At 38.0% G+C, this 17504-nt stretch overlaps 1 protein-coding gene across 1 annotated transcript; it reads left to right on the top strand.

Moving 5' to 3' along the window:
• Window positions 1-2534: 2534 nt before the first annotated feature.
• Window positions 2535-17269, top strand: LOC129720415 (uncharacterized). The gene is made up of 14 exons (XM_055671894.1): window positions 2535-2831; window positions 3017-3114; window positions 3168-3277; window positions 3333-3747; window positions 3813-3996; window positions 4045-4574; window positions 4638-4805; window positions 14980-15130; window positions 15193-15237; window positions 15301-15371; window positions 15431-15540; window positions 15601-16012; window positions 16089-16811; window positions 16864-17269. The coding sequence occupies exons 1-14, from the start codon at window positions 2705-2707 to the stop codon at window positions 17044-17046; spliced, it is 3327 nt and encodes a 1108-aa protein (XP_055527869.1). The 5' UTR covers window positions 2535-2704; the 3' UTR covers window positions 17047-17269.
• The last annotated feature ends 235 nt before the right edge of the window (window positions 17270-17504 follow it).

Here is a 17504-nt window from a genome sequence, read left to right on the forward strand (position 1 = left end):
TAAACAAACATTTCATCGGATATTAAATTGAACAACTGAAATTTGAAGAACACAAATGATTATTTGAAGAGTTAATATTTTCTCGTTTTGCGCTATAATCCAAAGTTAATTATCTTCATCTACATGCATACTCTGACTATTATTACGTGTTTGCGTCGCTTAGTGTTTGGCTACGGTCATGCAGAACGCAAATAACGGCGCGATGCGATTCGGCAAGACGAAATCTGTTGAAATGTATAACTCTACTTCGCCTCAAAAAGAGCTGTACATTTCACCACGGTAAGGCAAATCGCATCGCGCCGGCATTCGCGTTCTGCATAACCGTAGCCTTTGTTCTGTTCCCGTTTAATGATGTCGTATTAAATGTGCATATTACAATTCGGCAGCACCTCAACTTCTCATTTGCACAAAATTTAAAAATATTCAATGAACTTCATTCAAAATATCAGACAAAAAGAAATTACAATACTGCCAATGAACGGTCAACGTTTATTTACTAGAAAAAATGACTGACACGCAAGCAGCCGGGTTATCTTTCTTTTAAAAGTATTCTACTTCAACCTTGCGGTCGTGGCTTTGCATACAACCTTCTTGTGATTTTTTTCAATTATAAACGAAAGGTCAGTTGACAAAACGGTGTTGGAATTTGGCTAATATCCATACGATGTGAATTATATCGTACTCGTTGGTGATGAAAATGGCTTAAATTTTATAAAACAATACGGAAGCACAAGTGAGGATGAAAAGGACGACGAGACAATTGTTACGTGCAGCAATATAATAATAAAACGAAAATATTATTATTCATGGTAATCTCACAATCCACTTTTCTTTTTTTTCTCATCAAACCCAAAATGAAATCTGAATCTTCTCTTTATTAATATTACTCCTAATCAAAGAGCTTAATATCATTTTTTTTAATGTAAGGATTTATGTCAGAAGGAAATAGTCACACGTTTTGATCATTGGGTTTTCTCAGTACAACAAATAAATTCTTGTAGCATCAAATATTCTTCGTGAAAAAGTCAAATTTGATGCAAGGGCCTTACGATCGCTCACCTGTCGCCAGTAACCACCAAGCTACAACACACTTTTGAAGAAACACAGTTCAGTAATAATACACTGGTTCGTGAACATGCCACAGGTTCACATTGGATATTGGATATTAGCCAAATTCTCAATTATTTTGGATATTAGCCAAAATTGTTTCACGTTTGCTGCCTTCCGAAATGCATTTTTTGACAATCGGCTTCCGTAGGGACCTTGTTTAGGGTGTGTACCATCACGAGAAACTGTTTCTCGATTTTGGTAAAAATGGCATATTAGCCAATTTTTGAATTATGGGCAGTGCTGTTGTCGCTGTCTAGAACTATTATGAGCGGCTCCGGATGAAACAGGCTCTAATATAGGCCAAATAGCATGTTTTCAATTGCAAGGTATATGATCCTGTCGACCGTGCTTGCGAAGCAAGCATATAACGACCAATCAGAGGTCGAATTTTCGTTTTGACTAGGCTTGACTATTTTCAATAGTACAATAGTGTGAATAATAAAATTACAATTATCTTATTTTGGGAGGAATCTTAGAAGATTTTCCAATCTATTGCTGCAAGAACGAATGAAATCCATCGAATACTAACCGATTTATTAGCATTTGAAATTAGACATATTTTTCACTTTTTTCGGTTTTAGATTTTCATTTCACAGCCCTATGTAGCCGAACTTCCTGAGAGAAGTATTCTACTTCAAAAATCACAAGTATTTTTGACGAATTTTCGAAACTGTCCTGAAAATTTCGAGTGATATTTTTTGTTCAAAAGATATGGGGTCTCAAAGTTACATTTTTCAGTGCCCCAGAACATAGTTTTTCAACCTATTGTTTTAAATGGTTACTATTGAAAAATAATTTTTTGTCTAGAAAATATATTTTCAGAAACTACAACTTGGAATGCATCTGCTGTGATTTCTTTAAAATCAATGCAATATTTTTAAAAATATTATGATTTAAAAAAAATATTTACCTGAATTTCATATGACGATAACAACTTGAAAACTTACTTAAATTCAGAAAAAATTAAAAAATCAATTTTCCGAGTGAAACTCTTGAAGTTTTCAATATTTATTTGAAAAAAATAGACATCGCAGTTTTTAGTGATCCGTTTCACGAATTCTGACCATAAACGTAGTAAACGATCACTAATACTAGCGCTCGAGGAATCTGCGCGTTGAAAAAAAAACTCCTACTCTGAAAGATTCGCCGCCAAAAAATGGTGCTAATGAATTGCTACAAACTCGCAATAAAACCACATTGCCATGCTTTCTAACGCATGCTGACGTCTGTTGGTTTGATAACGTATCAAGTTACTGAATGTCACAGGTCATTTATATATTCTTTATTATTACTTTTTATTTATTTTTTATAGTTAGTTCTCGTTTCTGGAAACAATGAAATTATGTTCCTTCGCACTCATCTCAATGCTAACAAAGGTCAATCTCCAACTGCTTCCAGTCCGAACAGCTGAACGGCCCAACCTGTGTGGATGAATCGCGAAACTTGTTTGTGTTGATGAAATTTTACGCGACAAACGCCACGCTAGGAAATCCCCGCAAGACTATAAGTTGGAAATCATCCTTGATGCAGGTCAGCTCAGTTATCGTTTTCAAGCTGACCTGTTCATTCCATTCAAGAAATTAATGCCGGAATAATGGATTTGTTTCGACTCGTGCTCGTCGTTGCTGGAATAGCGAAGGCATCTTCAACGCCAGCTGAAGATCGTGAATACTTTACGGATGCGCCGCCAGGTGGATATTATCTGCGACATACTTTAGAAGGTAAGTTGCGATGAACTAAAGCTGTGCAAATCGAACTGAACGATCTCAAGTTCGGATTCGTCGAACAACTCGGAACGAAATCAAGATAAATTTTAAAACGTAATGAAATAATTTTTTTGTTACGATACAGTGAATAAAACACAATTCATTTATTTTTTCATTTTGTTGCTTATGAAACTTTGCAGACTGTCCATCTCGATTTTATTCCAATGCTGACCAGCACGAGACCCGGCTAATTGATGATGACAATAAACAAGTCTGCAATACAGAATATCAGCTTGAGGTGAGAAAATAGAATGCAATTGAACAACAGGTTAATAGAAGTTTAACGCTCAGGTTTCAATAGGTTGGACGTCCGGCGAAAAAGTTCAATACCGATGTGGTGGAACGCTCCTGTCTTCCAAATTTATTCTCACCGCAGCCCACTGCGCAATGGATAACGATGGGTATGTCAACTAATGTGTGAATTAGTAAACGTAATTATTGTTCGTCCCATCGCAGGATACCACCAGACACTGTGCAACTCGGCATCGGGAGCACCAATAGTGGTGCAAACAATTCACAAGCTCAACGTTTTCAGATACGTCAATTCAGAAAACATCCCCAGTACCAGTCGAGTAGAAAATATTACGATATTGCAATTATAGAGCTGGAAAACTATATAAATTTCAACGAAACCATTTGTGCTGCGTGTCTTTGGTTGGAAGAGAATACCCCATCCGAACCTATGACTGTGATTAAGCTGAGTGGTGGAGGTTGGAATAGGAACTCTAGCCCAGTACTGGAAAAAATTTCTTTATCGTTTATCAATAACACCCACTGCGAAGAACGTATGCCCTTCGACACGCGGTCACTTCCTAATGGACTAGTGGATAGTCAGTTCTGCGCTGCAAATGACACTGTGGACACCTGCGAGGTACACACCACAGCTGGGTTTCCTTACTAAACAGGCGCTTTCAACGAATACGTATTTAATTTTAGGGAGACTCTGGCCGACCATTGTTTGTGGAGCGGTTTGATTTGGATGGGAGTGTAATTACGCTAGTAGTTGGAATTGTTACATTCGGCACACTTTGCACTGAAGGTTCAACGGGAGTTTACACACGTGTTGCTTCCTATAAAAATTGGATAGAAAAGGAAACCCAGCTTTCATTTAGCTATCCAGGTAAACTAATTGCCGATGTGATATACTGAAAATTAATTACTTTTTAAGCCTGCAGTCGTAGAAACCGGAGTCACATCAAACGCCAGAATCTTCGGTTTCCCTTTCTTCGCCTAGGGATAGTATGGAACCGCGATGACTTACACGCCAACCATTGCGGAGCCACTCTAGTGGATGACAAATTCGCTCTCACTTCCGCCTATTGCGGGACGGAAAAACATACTTCACCAATGTATGTAATCGTAGAACCTTCAAAGGAAATCATTCCAGTAGACAAAGTTTATGTCCATCCGCAGTACAGCCGAAACAAACCGGAAAATGATATTGCATTACTCCGATTGAGCAAATATTTGAAGGGTGGAATGTCACCAGCTCCTGCTTGTCTTTATCGGAATGGTGAAACACGTGACCAATCGGAAAGTATATTTTACTCTGTCCACGATAATGATTCTGGAAATCAAAGCATGAGTTACATTGTGCAGATGCGAAATGCAGATCAATGTCAAAATCACATAAACTATCAGCACGAAATGCTGCTCCGTGGAAGTCATCATGAACCTAAGGTTCCGTCAATTTGCAAGGTGGGTATATCGTTTTGGAAATTAAGTTTACAGAGCATTAGTAAGTTAATTGTACATTTTAAGATGATTTACGGATGTGCCATTTCATTCGATGTCAATTCGCCGTTCCTGTACGGAGTGGTATCTTCTTTAAGTATCGAATGTGGTGATGATTTGATTGGAACCAGTGTCTCACATCATATTGACTGGATTGAAAGCATAATATTCGATCATAACGGAAGTGATTTGAAGGTATCACCTTAGATTGAAGCCAAACCATGTGGACAAAACTCTACGGCCGCACGTTATGCTTCCATAACAATAAAATTGTGAACGAGATTGAACATAGTTTCTTTTACCTTTATCCCCCTCTTCTATTTGTTTTGATTTTTTGTCTGTTTATTACCGGTTTATCTATTGAAAGAGTTTCAGAAGATTATTGTTTGATTCATAGATGGCGTGATCAGCCATAAATAAGATATCAAGCAAAATATGTAAGGGTCCAGGGTACCCCGCTGGATATCAACGAAATGCAAATGATTTGAGTATGTTATTTGTATGGCTTAGTGGCTCTAGTTAAATTCAAATGTGACATTGAAAAATGAATTTGTGAATCCGTAGTGTTTTATTACAAACCCACACAAACACTCACTCACATACACACACAAATATTCACACACGTATACATATATACACACAAGTTTTGAAAATTATGTATTATATTTTCTCTATTAGAAAGAGTGATTGTGAAAAGATTTATATGCAATATGAGAATTTAACCCACTTTTTCTGGCTTATGTATCGAACAATACGATGTTTTTAAACAATTGCATTTCCTATGGATAGTTCTCTCGAGGAACTCGAAAATCGTATTAACGATTCCAAGCGTGATGTGTAGTGGCGGAGGCGGGCAAAGGTTTAAAATTTTGTCTTCATCGTAACCAGCAACCACAAGGGTATTCACACAGCTTGCAAAATTCTTTCCTATTATTTTAATTTTTTTTCTACAGTGTTCTCCAATGCTTCCTTTGGCTCTAGAGATGCCGCTCGTTATATCGAGCTCACTTTTCTAGGACTCGCAATGTGGACAAGGGTTCTTTGATGAGTGAACCATTATACCCAATATAATATTTATAATTTTGAGGTCTCCGGCGACCACGAATTAGAGCTCATGCAGTTCCAGTAGCTCTGTCCAATCGGGGGGAAATATTGTCGTACTTTTCCGCGAGATTTTGGGCAAGGGCAATAAACAAGTGCTTCTTCACGCCGCCATCCTTGAAGCCATTGTCAGCCAGATGTTCAACTTGTGGAGAAATCACAGATAAAGTTCTCTAGAAAACGTTTGTACCACCGTGAATTCCTGTTTTCTCTGCAAAATCGTCACCAGCAGTTGATCTTGAATGTTTAATTAGGTTTATCAGTTCGGGTACATCAGTGCAATATGCAAAAATCTGATCCGACGAGGATCCCACCTTTCCTGTGGTGCTGGATAACTGAACGACATCAAACAGGTCCTTAAGCTGTCTGTTCATTTGAACTTATTTTTCCCGCACTCGAGGTTTGATTTCTACTCCAGAATCTCGAATTCTTTTTATCATATCTAAATTATGAATAGATTAGGTATTTGTTCCATTCATATCATTAAACCGACGTTCACGGAATGCACGGATTAAACACCAGATTTACACGAAATCATTGAAAAAATAATCAAAACATGATAACATGCTCTCATAGAATCGCCCAGCAATGGAAATTGAGTAAATTTAGCAAGATTTAGCCTGAATTTTGTAAATCATGCCATTTTTCACAACGCTCCCATACTCATCTCAAAACTTAAATAACTGCTCAATTATTTATCTCACGACGCCCCCATATGCATCACACTGCTAATCACTTTGTGAATAAACGTAGCCGTCGTTGTAGTTGTTTACGCGCAAAATTGGTAATCTAGCTAACCCCTGCAGAGCTGTCGGTTTATGTCAATTATGACGGAATAATTCAACATTTTCAGTATGACATTTTCGTATTAAAAGAAACTGATTTGGCAACTTTTGATTATCTTCAACGCAGTGAAAACAAATGAAAATACATACAGTTGAAATTTCAGATTTTCAAAAATTCATCTCATATTTAAAGTTTGTTTTTGTAAATTTGAGATGAACATTTGAAAAATTAAAGTATTCTTAGTGTAGTGCGTGATATTGTTTAGTGGTTAACACAAAATATAGTCCGCAAATGATAAAAAAAACTCTGGTTGGCTGCTCAACGAATCCCGTGGCAGCCGTAGAGAACAATGCGTGGATTTTGTTTTCTTGGGTAGATGATCGGAATAAATGAGTTCTTGAGTGTAGATGCCCGACTATAATTACAAATTTAGAGATTTTAGGTAAGTTTTTGAGGATTCTACTTTATGAGAAATCTAAAGTGAACTAAGAAGAATCCATTCCACGGATTGATTGATTGGTTTTGTTAAAAAATATGTTAAAAATTTGCGTTTTAAAAAATGTGCGTTTTTTTCTAGTTTTCATGTTGCATGAGATGAATATATGGGCTGAGATGAATAATGGTACAGTTCCACTATATAAAACACACACTAGATTTTTTTTTAAATTGGAAGTTGAAACTTTTTGATGTTTTAAAATCCGCCTACTTTTCTTCAATAAAAACACAATTAGTAGAATTTCATTCTCCCCTATTCACTCCACATAAAGCAACATTTGAACTGAAATGAAGCCACTAAACCAAACGAATAACATATTAAGGTTAATTTGGAGAGTTAAGTCACTTGTAAATAATAAGAATTGTAACAGTGCCAACTACACTCTAGTTGACAATGACTTGGATAAGTTTTTCAACGTTTTTCGGGGATATAACGCTAATCGAATACCGATTGTTGGGAAATTTTCAACTAACTCCCTGAAATCGAAAAAAAACCAGAGGTGTAAAATGACCTCAAGAATTGACCCTCATACTTGGATTTGATGGACAATTTTTTTATAACAACGGTCCAGCGGGTGTGGGTGCTTTGGACAGCTCTTACCAGGCAAAAGCCACTCTGTCGATTACCGAATTCATGTTTCATCCCTTACCACGAATCTCCGCAAAAACTCCTATTGTGAATCAATGTAAGATTCTCCATCGAAAGTTTGACACATTGATCGCTGTTCCGACATGAACATGAATAACATGGATATAAAATAAACATCTCGGAACGGGGTGATATTATTTCAGTACGAATGAAACTGTTTTGATTCCACTGCACTTGCGTGGCTGAGGGTGCTCCACCGGTCTGGTTCCGCTGCTTGCCAACAAAAAGGCAGATATCAATTTTTCGTACATTCTCACTATATACGAAATAGAAAGTCATTACGCCACGCAACGAAGCTAAGAGAATGGTGTCATTTGAAAAATAGGTGCTCGGTGCTCCTCTGACCGTTGTCATGAAAAGAATATAGCATGAAAACGGTGAGCGCCTATTTCTTTGCTATGACGTCCTACACTTCTGGGTGAGTTTTCAAAAAAATCGTTGATAGAATTATATAGTTACGACCTGTCTAAAACGTAAGTGCCATATTTTTGAAATTATTAGAAATAACTGAATCATTTAACCATATTTTGATGGCGTACCACTGTACATTATTGTTTACGGGATAAAATCTCATAGAGCCCAAACGTTATGATTTGAGTGGGTGTATAATGCTTAAATTTTGTTTTATGAAAAGTGCATATTTTTTTCTTCAACGGAATTTCCAAATGTGTGTATTTTTATTATGTTTGCGTATTTGCCATGCATATATTTTATTCTACTTACATTTAATAATTCAATAAAAATAAAATTAGGAATGATATAGGAATGAACTACAAATATCCGCTATCATAACGGACAACTGCATTTAACAATTGTGATTTGCAGGCCGTTGATGACCAACAATTTTGTACCGCTCCCAAGTAAACACAATTGTAGAAAGATGCTTACACTTGCGAGTTATGCAATCCCAGCATGTTGCATTGTAAAATTCCTTTACGTGGAATTTTGTAATGTGATACTTGGATAATTTTGGAATATTTAGTTCTTCCCAGCATTCCAAATCGTCTTCAAAACCAGTCAGCAATCCAAATGAAAAGCACTTCGTATATAGTTTCTCGAAATGCTTCAGGATCCAGGACGATAGATAATATTTAAAAAAAAAGAATACGCCCTTAAATATGTTCCGAATCTACATTGAAGTACCCAACCAGAATACCGCATTGACAATACCAAGCGTAATGTGCAGTAGAAGAGGAGGGCATGTTTTAAAAATCGGTTATTCATCTTTTTCTCTGACTAACGGTGGATGAATGCTACAAGCGTGCTCACAGATACGTTCCTTTATTCTACCAATTGTTCTAAGCAGGCTTCGGAAAAATACTGCGGTGCGACACTAGACTGGCGACTGGTGTCTCATTTTTCTATACCAGCCTAATGATTATTCTACTCATAGTCATGAGACCTCGTATACAGCTTAAGCATGCCAAAGTAACGAAGCTGTCTTTATTAGTACAATTACATTCATCTGACAAAGATAAGTCTTAATGAATAATAATTAATGAATAATGTTGCACACGACAGCTAATTCTCGTGCATGTATTTCGTTCGTTCAGACATGTCAGCCTAGTTTATTTATTTTGAGGATGTCCTGTTGGTTTGCTATTACGAAAGGACAGTACTTTGCAGAAGGCTGGCTTTGGGTGTACCGCTTAACGTTTGCAGGTCCTGCTTTTACTTTCTACTTCGCAACATGGACCAGGATACGATGAGGAGTGTACCATTATACACACGTTGATATTTATGATTTTCAAATCACCAACCGAACTTATCAATTGCAATTAGTGCCTCCAGATCAACGAATTACATTTGTATTTTTCCGGTAGAGCAGGTGCAATGATATGTAAATGCTTTACTTCAGTTTAAAAGATTTGGAAGATTGTTCAGAGTGATTTAATAAGACCGAGAGAGTTAGCTTCAAGAAACCTCCACCATCAATTCCAAGCTTCACGACTTTGTCATCTGTTCAATAAGGCTCAAAACATTGTTACAGCAAACTACAGTGTTTGTATATTGACCCAGATTTGTATTTTGAGCTATAACCGAAATAAAATTACTTGACATTCCAATTTGGAAATAAGAAGAGAGAAATTTGGAAATCTTTCAACTACGAGTTCATCGTTGAGTGTTTCATTTTGATGCCGACTTCGAATTGAATCCATTGTAAAATGAATTCAATTGATACGGTTTATTTGAAAAGGAACTGCACATGCTTTAAGAGCTATTCGTTTATATCTAAAAAGGTTTTCAGGTCGCGTAGGATCGTAGCGCTAGCCCCGCAATTGTCCTGTACACTAAATAGTTGGCTGCGAAGTCTGTGTATAATAAACAAGCGGGTCGAGTTTCGAATCGGAATCGGCTTTGCTTTGCTAATTAGGAAACGCAGCTCCTGCTGCATTGGGCGACGAATCATCCTTCTGGATCTCACTTATTATTTTCGAAACGTTTCAACCTGTTGCATGAATCCTTTTTTCCTTCTTCTCACTCTGTCAGGCAAATTTTGCAAATTTCGATAGTCTTGACCTCATCGGACATATTTTTAAGCAACCTCCCCGCACCTGTGTTGGGAGAATTTTTGTCAATGGCGACGGTTGCCTCACAAATATCAGTCATCACACCTCGTGATTTGTCTATTTTCATACTTATGTGTGTACAACTGCATCAGTTCACTACCACTATCACACTTAACACGACATGTTGTACAAATCGATTTGGGATCATATTGTGTTTGAGTATTTTCGGTCGGAATTGGTTCTTACTTCTATTGTTTTCGTGATTATCCATTGCTTTTCAATATACCGTATCGACCCTGGAAAGAGCAAGCAGTTTTCTATCACGTCTTCAGCAAAACTAAATGCCTACTATGATGAAACCACACCGAAAACAAGCTGTTGACATTTTTGTTGAATCTCTACGACTACTACGATTTAGAGTTTTACTAAAGTAAGTTTTTTTTATAATAACGGTCTGAAGAGCACCGTAAGGCAGAAGTCTGTATAACATAGACATAAACAAATTTATTTATGCGATAATTGAATGAATGTTGCTTACACGGTGACAAAAAAGTCCGGTCACACTTTTTTGGGGTCGCCTGTAGCCTACACGTTGCATCTCTCTTGTGCCATCTATATGTTAAATGAAAGGATTAACTTTGCTGCCAAAAGTGGCAGAGTTTCGTTTCTGTGCAGTTTGTTTACATTGAGTTGTGAGCCATGGCAGAGTTAAGAGCAGCTGTTATCGCTGAATATGTGAAAGGGTACAAGCCCGGACACATATTCAAACACCTAAAACTGCTAGGAATAGACCGGAAATTCATGTACCGGACCATAAATCTGTACCTAGAGACCGGAGGCACCGAGGACAAGGCACGATCTGGACGACGAAGGTCTGTGAGAACTCCAAGGCTGAAAAAGATTATACGAGACCGGATTCGCCGGAATCCCGCCCAATCTGCACGGAAGCTGGCCTGGAACCTTAAAATGAACCGAGAATCAATCTGCTGCTTCTGCGCAAGGATTTAAAACTTACACCGTACAAATAACAGGTGGTTCATGGGGTTACCAAAGCTACAAAAGACAAGAGGTACCAACGGTCGCGGGAGTTGCTCGGTTGGCGCGCAGATGACGAGATTATTTTTTCGGACGAGAAGCTGTTCGTTTTGGAGCAAACAGTCAATCGCCAAAATGATCGAGTTTGGAGTGTGAGCCTCCGGCAAGCTCCTGCGGACAAGCTGAACATTTTCCGGTTCCAAAAAAAGACGTCAGTGATGGTTTGGGGAGCCATTTGCAAGAGAGGTAAACTGCCTCTTATTTTTATCGATAAAGGGGTCAAAATCAACGCAGCGTACTACCTGGACACGGTTTTGAATAAAAATGTTCTGGCCTCAAGCTGAACTATTGTTTGAAGACGATTACTACTGCTTCCAGCAAGATGGTGCCCCATCCCACACTGCAAAGGTTGTTCAGGCGTGGTGTGAGGAAAACTTGACCGATTTCATTTCGAAGATCTGAATCCACTGGATTATTTCGTGTGGGGATACATGATGTCGAAGCTGAACGACTATAAAATAACAAATTTGGAGCAATTCAAGCGAGTTATCACGAAAATCTGGGACGATATGCCGATGGAGCACGTGCGCGCCGCTTGCGATGACTTTCCGAGACATCTGAAGCTGGTTCGATCAGAGAAAGGTGGTGTAATTCCGAGATATCGTCTGTGAAGTACCTTTATGAGTTACTGAATAAATCTATGAAAGCCAGATTCAGATTTTCTTCTTATTCTTTGAAACATTGAGATTTTCCTGTGTGACCAGACTTTTTTGTCACCCTGTACATTAAATGGCCTTCAAAGGCTATTACATATATTTGGAAATGTTGAGGAATGGTTTTGATAGAATTGAAACTGTGATAAAAATCTGCTGCAATAGTAAGATTTTTATCAATACTGTGCACAGTATTTCCAGAAATAGGGTAGCGAACGGCTTCGACAGTGACTTTCTTCTGGAGATTCCTTAATTAGATTGCTGCAGAAAACTTGCCGAAGAAAACCACAGCCGAAGCCGTTCGCTACCCTAGGTGGCAACATTATTTTCTAAAATGACCCAAACTCGGAATTGGTTGAATGTTGCGACACTGAAGCCAAAATATGTTTTTAAACTCAAATCCTCACTAATTTATAATCGCAAAGAGACCAACCAACCAACCGATCAGAATCTGTCTAGTGCTAGTAACATATTAGGCATTTGATGAGAGCACATTTTCGTTACACTTAACATACCATGTCATTTTATTAAAATAAGACGGCTACCTCTCATCAAAAATGGAAATATGTTTAAAACAATATATCACGGCGCTCCCACAGACCATTGTTTAAAAAAAAACACCCAAAGATCTGAGTACACAATTCGATTTGTTATGATGTTCTGAATCTCTGGCCAAAATTTTAAAATTGTCATACAGTACGTTTTTGATTAAGACCCTTTTAATGGTCGTGAAATAAAACAATTGATATAAAAACGACGAAATACTCATTCCAAAGCACGTTTGCCAACCCCCATTTCATGAAATAACTTCGAAAATGTTTTTTACACATCCTAAGTATAATATTTCATAATATTTCTTCGGGTTTTCGATCAATCGTCCTTACAGTTAGATATAAAAATTCATATCATTCATACCCGATAGCTTCGTTCAGCAAAGCTGTAGACAGGGCTGTCATTCGCACACTCATTGCGCTCAGTGTGTTAATTTTACGTCAAGGCACAACGAGAACGGTACCTACACATTTTGACAACAAACAGGCACAAAGAGAAAGAGCGAAAACGAAATGACTATGAAAGATATCACCAAGTGAGAAATATTTCAAGAGAGGGAGAACGGAACAACACTTTGTGCTGCTTTTTGTGACACATTGCGTGAGAACAAAGAGCTTCAGTTTGAGCAGTTTGCGTTGCGTTGCGGGTAGAAAAAATAGCAGAGAAAAGGAACCAAGCAAGGCCATCTACATTTTTGAGAATTCATTTAAACACGACTCTCAATGGCGTGGACGTGTTTCTTAGGAAAGGACATATTACGCACGTCCAGACATGTTTCTGTCGCGGTATTTATCTACAATCGCTACATGCATTCACTACTGATACCGTTCATCATGACTTGTATGGAAATAAAATTGTCCTTCGACGCATTTAGAAGTTCGTTCAGTCGAAAAGTGAAACTTTAACCGATCGATTTTTTCATGTTTTGTTTTTGGATAACACCAGATCTCGATGTTTCATGCATTTTTAAGACATTTGGCATTAGAATTTTCTGATATTCAGAAATTATTGAACTACCTGTGCCTTTTTTCCATTGGTTACAAAATAATGCCTCCGTGTTCCCAAAGTCAGATTAAGCTGAAGTTTAGTATGGGAACTTTTTCCGAAGACGAAACTATTGAGCCCAACTTCTAAACGAAATTCGAAATGTCGATTTCTATGCTATAATAATAATGCTATAATCGTTCGTTTGTCAAATCCGATAATCATTGCCCCAAGCAACACACAAAGTAAAACACAATGTGTGGTGTCGCACATTTTTGGCAAATGCACAAAGTGTACTCAGTCGCATTTTTTCGGTGCGAAAGAAATACAAAAGAGCGAATGGGGTGAAGAGAACACAAACGAAATATCGGGAGTGGCACGCACGGTTTGATGGCAAATGTGTTGTGTACAAATTTGTGTGGTTCTGTCTGCACTGAGGTGAATTCCAGCTCTGGCTGTAGAAATATTTTGAAGAAAAAAAAGTTGCCAAATACTGCGATCTTCTATCTGTACGTAGGACACGACAAAATAGAGTTTTTCGTGAAACTTTTTTATATGTTACGTAGGTTTGATTTTTACATTATTGTCATGAAATACCATTCCATCAAGAAAAGAATTATGATGTTTTATTGCTGAAAAACAATACTATTAAGTTCAATATTTTCTTGAAAAGGTTCATTAGGAACAATACAAGAGCACGTGAAGATTTCTTGCATGTCGTAAGTAATTATGTCAGACCTCAGACAAAATTCTTTTAATTATTTTTTTTCAATTATTTTTAAAATTTTAATACATTTTCAATTGTCACTTTTGATTTGCACAGAAATTCCAATAGACCAAAGATGTCATTCGTTGCTATTAGTATTCTTTTTAATATTGAATTCTGCTCGAGCGTCTTGATAGAATAATTTACACTACACATTACACTTTTTATCCACTTTCACTATTTAATTCTATCAGAATATATAATAGAAATAAATAGTGAAAGTGGATAAAAAGTGTAATGTGTAGTGTTCTTTTTAATATATTATAATACAAAATATGAAAATGTAGGTAATAAATTTATTCTAAAAACGGCCTACTATTGTTCGTAATAAAGGGAAATCACCGAGAGAGTTATAGACTGAGAGTAATTTGCTACTTTGCGAAACGTTTCTTCAGTAGGTAACTGAGCTACGCGCCTCTTAGAAAAAAATGCTGGTCATAATCTCACAAATCATCACACATTCGCCAAAAACCACCGTAGCTACTACCTTTACCTCAAGCTATAGTTCAATCGTCTAGAGACAGACGGGCAGACGCACAGTTAATTCGAAAGGCAACTCGTTGGTGAATCCCCGAACACACACTCTCTGAAAGAGAAGCTTGATGAGAAAAAAGCTCCGTTCGCGCCTTTTTATGCTCAGCATGGAGCTTTTATTCATCACCAAATCGTAAAAATATTATTATACAAACCCAACTTCTTGCGTAGTGCGACACCCTGCTGTGGGCTGTTGTTGGTGATTCCTCTGCAGCCATTCGATGTGATATAAATAGGCATGAAGAGCATAATGCTAGAGTCATTCCTCGTGTTGTTCAAGATGGTGTTCAGTTCTGGTGCTTTTCTGTTTATAATTGTGTTAACAAATACCGGTGCAGTGCAATACTTTCACAGGAGGCCTGCTTCGGACTATTATGAACGGTCAAGTATTTTTGGTAACTTCATAATGCGTTAATTGGAGTAAAAGTGTGACTATAGTTTTCATTTCACAACACAGATTGTGCTGAGAGACACTATCCGCCGATTAAGAAGGTTCCAAATAGTAAGGGATATTTAATTTAAAATAAAAAAAATGTATTTTTTATCAAGACCATTCTGCTTCAAGAATTTGTTGGTGGTGACAGTCCTGAAGTTGCAGGAGGTTTCCGGGCATATAATGGAGAATATCAACATATGGTAAATTATACATTCATCTATTTATAAGGAACAAAAAATGCTCGAATACCAATTTTCAGGCTGCAATTGGATGGCTTATTGATGAAAAGGTGAAATATTACTGCGGTGGTACTCTAATTCATCCTCGTTTTATACTCACGGCAGCCCACTGTGCTTTACCAATTGAGGGGTAAATATTATTAATTCATGTTTATCAAGCACTGATAAAAAATAAATGATACATTTTTAGTGTACTGCCCAGTACGGTGCGACTCGGTGACACTGACCTGGGAAACTCGAATTATGATTTCGATGCACAACAGGTCCCAATCAAGCATATCAAGCGCCATCCTCAGCACCGGTTTACTCGTAGCTATCACGATATCGCACTGCTGGAGCTGGAGCATGCAGTCAGGTTGAGCGAATTCGTGTGCCCCGCGTGCCTCTGGGCGGAGGACTATATTCCCGCTGATCAGTTGCGAATCGTTGGCTTCGGGGAGGTGGAACAAGCGACTGGATTAAGCTCAACACTTCAACAAGGCCGTGTATCATTGATGCCCAGCAAATCTTGCGAAGAAAGTTTCATTGATAATCGTGGAATATCCGAAGGGTTGATGGATTCACAGTTCTGTGCTTCACATGCAACGATGGATACTTGTCAGGTGAGTGGTCTAGTGTAAATATACCAATTTCTCTGTTATGAGATGTGTCAATAATGTTACCATAACAAATATTCAGGGAGACTCTGGAGGCCCAATCGAGGTACGACGAATTGACATGTCGGATTTGGAACATCCGCTAGTAGTTGGCGTAACTTCTTTTGGAACGCCTTGTGTCAATGGTTCCATCGGGGTTTACACCAAAATTGCACCCTACATCGAGTGGATTGAGCGCGAAATCAACGAAACGATAAGCTACAACAAATGTATTGCGCTATGCCCCATGAGACAATTTGGCACTAACTTCCTAGGACCATCGAACTTCCGAGGGATCGTTCACCTGTTGAGGAATATTTCCGTTGAAAGTAGATCTAATTGCTCCGGGACACTGATAGATGATCGTTTTGTATTGACATCAGCTTCGTGTGCCACGGTTCCAGATGATGTTCATTTTATTTACGTTTCTACGAGTCAAGAGATTGTGCAAGTTGATGAAATTTTTGTACACCCTGACTTTAAAAGAAGCGGTTTAGAGAATGATTTGGCCCTTCTCAAACTGAGCAAATATTTACAACCAAACCAGACTGTAAAACCAGCTTGTCTGTCGAGTTCAACAACGGCCAACAGAGCTGGTACATATTTCTTTCACATGAGTAAAGAGTCCAATTTAACGAATAAATTGCCCGGAACCGAATACTATTCGAAAGGCGCAGAAATTTCGGACGAAGCTTGCAACAACTCTATTCAGAGGAATACAATATGTGCCTTTAACAAACAAGCAACTATTCCAAATATTTGCAAGGTAAAACTGTTAAAATTTTAATTTTTCAAAATACGAACCAATTCATTCACAGCTCGAACACGGTGGACCCATATTTCGCAACAGTTTCCCGGTACCATACATTAGCGGAGTCGCTAACAATCTCAACACTGACTGCGATGGAACACTTTACGGGACTCTGATAGACACTCACATACCGTGGATTGAAAAGGTTTTGATGGGAAGGCAAAGAGCTAATGTACATGTGTTTGTGTAGATAGAAAACCATTCCTGCTTAGTTATCTACTCAACCTACTTTTTCGAGTCAACTCAAACCCAAAACTAGTAGCCAATTATTGTATTATTCTCCGGGATATGTTGTTTGGCCACAAAATACGAAATAAATTAAGATGCATGACTGACGTAGGATTAGGTATGGCTGTGTTTCAGAATCTAAAGTGCTAGATGAACTCGAGAATAAAATATTATTTATTTATTTATTCACTTTACTATTTCTTTAATGACGACAGGTCCCTAAAGACCCACTATCGAACTTAGAATACGTCTCCGCATCACTCGATTTTGGGCTAGTATGCTTCAATCGCCCCTAATGTCCGTTGATCGGCCGTCCTTATCCATATCACACATCCAACGAGTACGGGGTCTACCAATAGCTCTCCGTCAAGCAGTGGCACGAATCAGCCTAATTTTCCTGTCGGGGACATACTACCACTG

The sequence above is a fragment of the Wyeomyia smithii genome, chromosome 2 (assembly GCF_029784165.1).
Source record: "Wyeomyia smithii strain HCP4-BCI-WySm-NY-G18 chromosome 2, ASM2978416v1, whole genome shotgun sequence".
NCBI classification, from domain to species: Eukaryota; Metazoa; Arthropoda; class Insecta; order Diptera; family Culicidae; genus Wyeomyia; species Wyeomyia smithii.